Source organism: Antedon mediterranea, chromosome 11 (genome assembly GCF_964355755.1).
Source record: "Antedon mediterranea chromosome 11, ecAntMedi1.1, whole genome shotgun sequence".
In the NCBI taxonomy this organism is placed as follows: Eukaryota; Metazoa; Echinodermata; class Crinoidea; order Comatulida; family Antedonidae; genus Antedon; species Antedon mediterranea.
Genome location: NC_092680.1, coordinates 4,192,532 through 4,198,531, shown reverse-complemented (window position 1 = coordinate 4,198,531; position 6,000 = coordinate 4,192,532). Strand labels below are relative to the sequence as shown.

Here is a 6,000-nt window from a genome sequence, read left to right as displayed (position 1 = left end):
TAACATCCTTAATCATACTTTTGCGTCTTCAAAATATTTATTTCTTATAACTTAAGTGAATCATAGTCTTTATGAATTAATAAAAGCACGTATATATTAAGCATGTGTATCTATATATCTATCTTATATAAGTCATTATATGACATCATATACTTAATTTCATTTTAGAATGTCTTGTCACCATTGTATAATTATATACATATTTATGCAAATTTATTAATAAACCTTCTCTAACTATTCTTTTATAGTATTATTTTACTATTAATATATAATATACTTAATGTCATTTTAGAATATCCTTATCACCATATTATCAGATCACTTCAATAATAATCCTATGTATGTTACGTATTGACATACCTATCTAACTAATAGTAGTTCTTTGGTTCATTAATGTAGAATACAATATCTTTAAATCTTAATTTATGCAAATTCATTAGCAAAATTAATAGTAATATTATTTTGCATCATATTTATAATTTCTTTGAATGTCCATTATTACCATTCCACTTCTATAATCTTTAAAATATTTAATAAATATTTTTAACATACCTATCTAAGCAATATAATATTTAATATAGCATTATTTAGTATTTGTTTGACAACAGAATGCAATTAAATCAAACAAATTATTAATTACATACTATCATTTGAATTTGCATAAATGTAATTTACATAATTTACAATAATAATAATATTAATTATTAACGTTTATAACACACCTGCTGAGGATATCCTTATATTTGAACCGTTCATTAGTTTGCACTATTGACCGATAAACGGTACTATTGACCGTTCAGCTTCTTTGTAAATTTTTTGTGAAAAATCACTTTTTTACCCCGGGTCCAAGATTCCAACGCTACCTTTTGAAAGGCCCAGCCCAGATAGATATTGAATACAGTAGGTGTGTTATAATAAAAAAAATAATGTTTTGTTTTCTTTGAATGAGAGAATATTTCATTCGGCAATTTCAACAAATGAAATATTCTCACCATTCAACATTCATTATCTTTATACTAAAAAAACAGAAAACTGTTTTACATTGTTTCCATTTCTATGGAACTGTTTTGATACAAAACAACTTTTACAATATCTAGAACAGGTTTATGTACTGTTATTGGTGGCGCTGTTGTTTTAATTTTTGAAGATGCTTCAATAAAATAAAAATAAGAACAATTTAATACTTATGAACATTTTTTAACAAAAAATGTTCAAGTACAGTAAATAAACCATGTACTAGAGTCTTGTTATACGTACGTAACTAACAGATTTTCAAAATCTTAGTTTTTTTATATTCCAAATTGAAATAATCTTTATCATAATATAATAATTTATAAATATATATGTATAATGTTTAACGTAAAGATTGAGTAATAGCAATAATGTTGAAAAAATCTTTATAATAATATAATAATTTATAATTATATATATATAATTTTTAACGTAAAGATTGAGAAATAGCGATAATGCGTGGATATTATAAAAAAGTACTATTTTGATGATGATGATTTACTGCCTTTCTGCTGAAAAGTCTGCCGACACTTCCGCTTGGGCTGCTTCATAAATCTATTAAAGTACTATTAAACGATCGTTAGTGCGTACTATTGCACGCCATGTGACCCACAATCGTCCAATCAAATGACAGGAATTTATTTAGGTGTTATATAAAATACAATAAGAAGATAATGAAGAAGCAAAGTGATGATCAAATGATAAAATTAATAAAGGATTACAATTAATAAACCCCGTAATCAAATAAGCACCGCAATCAATTGAGCACCATTGCGTTATTAGTGGTTATCGGCCTTGTTAGCTTAGGAAACACTAAATTTATCATAATGTAACATTATGTTATATTATCCCAATGTTTTTCATAAAAAATGTAAACATGTTATGAAATGTATAATACCATTCCAATGAATTAATATCACATCTGTAATTTCAGTAGGACTTAAATCCTTAAATTTTTTTAAAAAGTTAAAGTTGAATGTAGTATCTATTTTCAAGGTGATATGTATATAATATAGATTATAATAATTACAATTTATAAATAATAATTAATTTTGAACGGTTTCATCAATTTTGCATAACATTAGATTGGTCAGCTGCTGACGTAAACACATCTGGCCAATTAACTACCTGATTCCAAGCTATATACTAAATTATCATCGAGTTGGTCAAAAATTAAAAAGTGACAATTTTAAGTGAAAGGGTTAAACCCAAACATATGAATTTAAAATATTCACGGTTGAAAGCCCATTGCATCCTAAATGTAAAAAGTATAATAAATTTTATATAGTAAAATAACGTTGGTGGTGTCTGAAGCTGCTAAAACTACTTTATTTAAAATAAATTAATATACTTATATAATTCGACATTATTTGATCAACAATGTGAGTTTCTGCATCTTTTCCATGTCTTGCCGCTGTTTGCGACACATTGGCAGCCGACTGATACGTTTTCTTTGCGCATTTCGAACCACGACAGGCTTTCGTCAATCCTGTCAGCATAAAATAACATAGGCACCTCATAATAGATTTCTTGACACCTTCCTGGACATCCATGTATCACACATTGGTCACATTGACAAACTACGTTGTCAACAAGCATCGGAATACGTTGTTCGTTTTTTAAAGTGACTATCGTTGACTTGCAGTTCCATTTTTCTTGTTCGAATCCTTCTCTGGTTTGATTGAGGATAGCAACGTTAGCTGAAAATACACAAAACCGATATATATTATAGTTTTTTGATCATTATATTTTTATTGTGTGTTTTTTTTCTCTGCGTCAGTGAATAACGTTATCAAAACTAAAATGGCATATTCAAGGTTTGATTTTATTCATATTATCGTTCATGTTAAGGAAATCAACGACGTAGGCGAGTGATTTGGTCAATCATACAAGCGGCAGTTCGAATAATCCATCGACTGTGTGATTGGTCAAACTATTTACGTTGCGCCTACGTCCTTGCGTTGCGTCCTAATATGGGAATTAAACTTTGTAATGTTAAACGTTAGAAATACTTACAACATTTTTTATATTTAGCTGTGGTATTTATAGTAAGTTGTGTATCACTGTTGTTCGGTGGTTGGTAACTAATAACATAGTCATTTACTTGTCTCGTTGAATTGGCTAAGATAACAGTAGTCATTGTAAATATAATCACTAAAATAGTGGCAGTCTGAAATTTAAAGAAAAATGTAATTTGTTCAATGTTTTCTAGGCCTATATATATATTTTTTTTTAATAAGGGTAATAACAGCACCAAACTACCAAGCTACGTCACTGCCACGTTCAAAATTTGATAGGCCTAATTACTATAATATACAAACATGCCTTCTTTCGTATTTGTGAACGTTTTAAGTGTATTAAAAAGATAACGCACACGTGGTCCTTTGGATCTTTTGTACTAATTACATTGATTGGACATGCACTTGTGTTCGCTGTCACAAAGTACAAACTAGGGAATTCCCCTTTTACTTTACGCGACAATTGACTGACGTCACAATAACTTTACGACACTGACTTTCTGAAGTCAAATTAACGTATATTGTCAATATCTTGCAACCATTTTTGTGACATTATTATAAATTACAATAGCTGCAAAAAAATGTATTCTGTAGAGAGATAATGAAGATGACTTTACAGATAAAAAGGCCTACAGGGAAAGAAATATACATGTTGTAATGGTTTCAAATGGATCATCAATAACATAATCAAATACCCAATTCAAACAAGGAATTTTTTTATTTTTTAAATATAAATTATGTAGGTCTACCATATTTGTATGAAGCTGTATTTTGTGGATGCAAACTGCAAATTATTTTATAATATAAAAAAAATAAAAAAATAAATAAATTGAAACAGCACCTCCTATAATAACATACGATCTCGATGATTTTGGTGGTTTAAGCATGTGTTAGAGTACAGCAACTTACAGTAGGCCTAAAGGTATGTGGGTTATAACAGCTAATTACAGGCTGATCAAGGCCTACAAACCACAGTGATCACTAGCGTGAAAATGTATTTCAATTGAACTATTAGCATTAGTATAGTAGGCGTAAGCTTATAGTAGAACATGTTAATTAGGCCTATATCAGAGAAGAGTGAAATTTCTCACTCTTCCTTGGGCTTATAATAAAGATTCAAGACATTTTATTAGTCCACTTTAAAATGGAAATTCTTGTTTCTTGGCAATTAAAACAATAAAACAACAAAGAAAATACATCAAATTGCATAAGGCGATGTTATAATACTATTAAAATGTTAAAATACTGTTAAATAACTATTAAAAATGCAGATTAAAAAAACACCATATAGGGCTCTGTAAAATACTGTTATTAGGCCTAAACGATTAAATTTTAAAATAAAACATTTACAACAACCTATTTCATTCTTCATGTCTAAAATGCTGTTTTCTTATAGTTATGTTATTCACGTTAGTATGGTTGAAATAATAATAGTGCAACAGAAATTAAGTACAAATGTATGGCTTGTTATTTAGTTGGACTAAATTATTTTGTGGTGCATGGATGGAGATAAACTGTCCTATTATAAACAGACTAGGCTGGCCATGCTCACTACAGATACGCACTAATGCTACAATACAAGCCATGTAAATCACTGATAATATTATATCTTACCTTCATATCTATAGTTTCTTTAGTGATTCCTAGCTTAATGCTTTAAAGTTGATGAGTTGGTATTGGTTTGATGTTTTAGTTTGGTTCTAGGCAATACATGCAACCAATATTATATAGGCTAGGCCTAAATGATGAATGACGTAATGCCGGCGGTACTTTCCCGACTACATTGCACGCATGACTAGTCGACTCAATACATTTAGCCAATCAGAATCGGATCATGTTCTGTTATTATTTAATTTATTTTAATTATATTCAGTTTATGGAGTTAAGCCAAAATATTTGTATAGGAAGATAATGGAAAATTCTCAAAAAGAAGATGATATTAGTATTTTTATATTTAGATAATTATCTAATAGTGTAGCATCCCTTGTTGATTGTAGGTCTAACAATCTACTACAGTGTCTGTGCAATATTAGTCTAATGTTTGCCAATGATGTATTTAATTATTATTCAATTTTGAAAAAAAAAGAGCAAATGTCACATTGGAAAATAAATGGAAAAATACAATGTTTTTTTTTTTAAATTATTAAGTTATACCGTAATTATTATTCTTCGCAATTATCTAATATTAAGCCTATGCAGTATTTGTGTCAATATTTCACTGTTTGCTAAGATTGTTTTATTATTAAAACATGATTAATATTATTTAAATTATGTTAAAAATAGTATGGAAAATAAGTGGAAAAGAATCGTATATTCTTTAAATATGGGAAAATTCCTTACTACAATAAGTATGAGTCAACGCATTCTGATAGGATCTAATTTATTAAAATGATTTAGATGATTGAGAAAAAAATAGAAAATAATAATAATTTTATAAATTGAATATACTCTCTCATTCCTGAAGTCAATCATTCAGCCCATGTATCTTGATACTCATTATCAGGTTATTGCCCTTTTATGGTGTAAGATTTATCTCGTTAACAAAATACTCTTCATCTGGTCACCGCCCCTCATTGCCCTTTTATGGTGTAAGATAGTCTATCTCGTTCAACAAAATACTCATCATCTGGTCACCGCCCCTCATTGCCCTTTTATGGTGTAAGATAGTCTATCTCGTTCAACAAAATACTCATCATCTGGTCATCGCCCCTCATTGCCCTTTTCTAGTGTAAGATAGTCTATTTCGTTCAACAACATACGGTACTCATCATCTGTCACCGCCTCTCATTGCCCTTTTCTGGTGTAAGATGGTCTGTCGTTCAACAAAATACGGTATTCATCATCTGTTACCGCCCCTCATTGCCCTTATCTGGTGTAAGATAGTCCCTCAAAGCCCGTCTCTGTGGTGTAAGACAGTCTATCTCGTCAACAACATACTCATCATCAGGTCACCGCCCCTTATTGCCTCTTT

At 29.5% G+C, this 6,000-nt stretch overlaps 1 protein-coding gene across 1 annotated transcript; it reads right to left on the bottom strand.

Annotated features, from left to right (window-relative positions):
- Positions 1-1,385: 1,385 nt before the first annotated feature.
- LOC140062928 (uncharacterized) lies at positions 1,386-4,715 on the bottom strand. The gene is made up of 3 exons (XM_072109323.1): positions 4,644-4,715; positions 3,028-3,181; positions 1,386-2,711 (listed from the first exon to the last, which is right to left on the bottom strand). The coding sequence occupies exons 1-3, from the start codon at positions 4,647-4,649 to the stop codon at positions 2,386-2,388; spliced, it is 486 nt and encodes a 161-aa protein (XP_071965424.1). The 5' UTR covers positions 4,650-4,715; the 3' UTR covers positions 1,386-2,385.
- Between the last annotated feature and the right edge of the window lie 1,285 nt (positions 4,716-6,000).

Coding starts and splice junctions, on each gene's coding strand:
- LOC140062928 (XM_072109323.1), bottom strand. Junction 2,712..3,027: donor AGCTAAATATAAAAAATGTT/GTAAGTATTTCT, acceptor GTGTATTTTCAG/CTAACGTTGCTATCCTCAAT.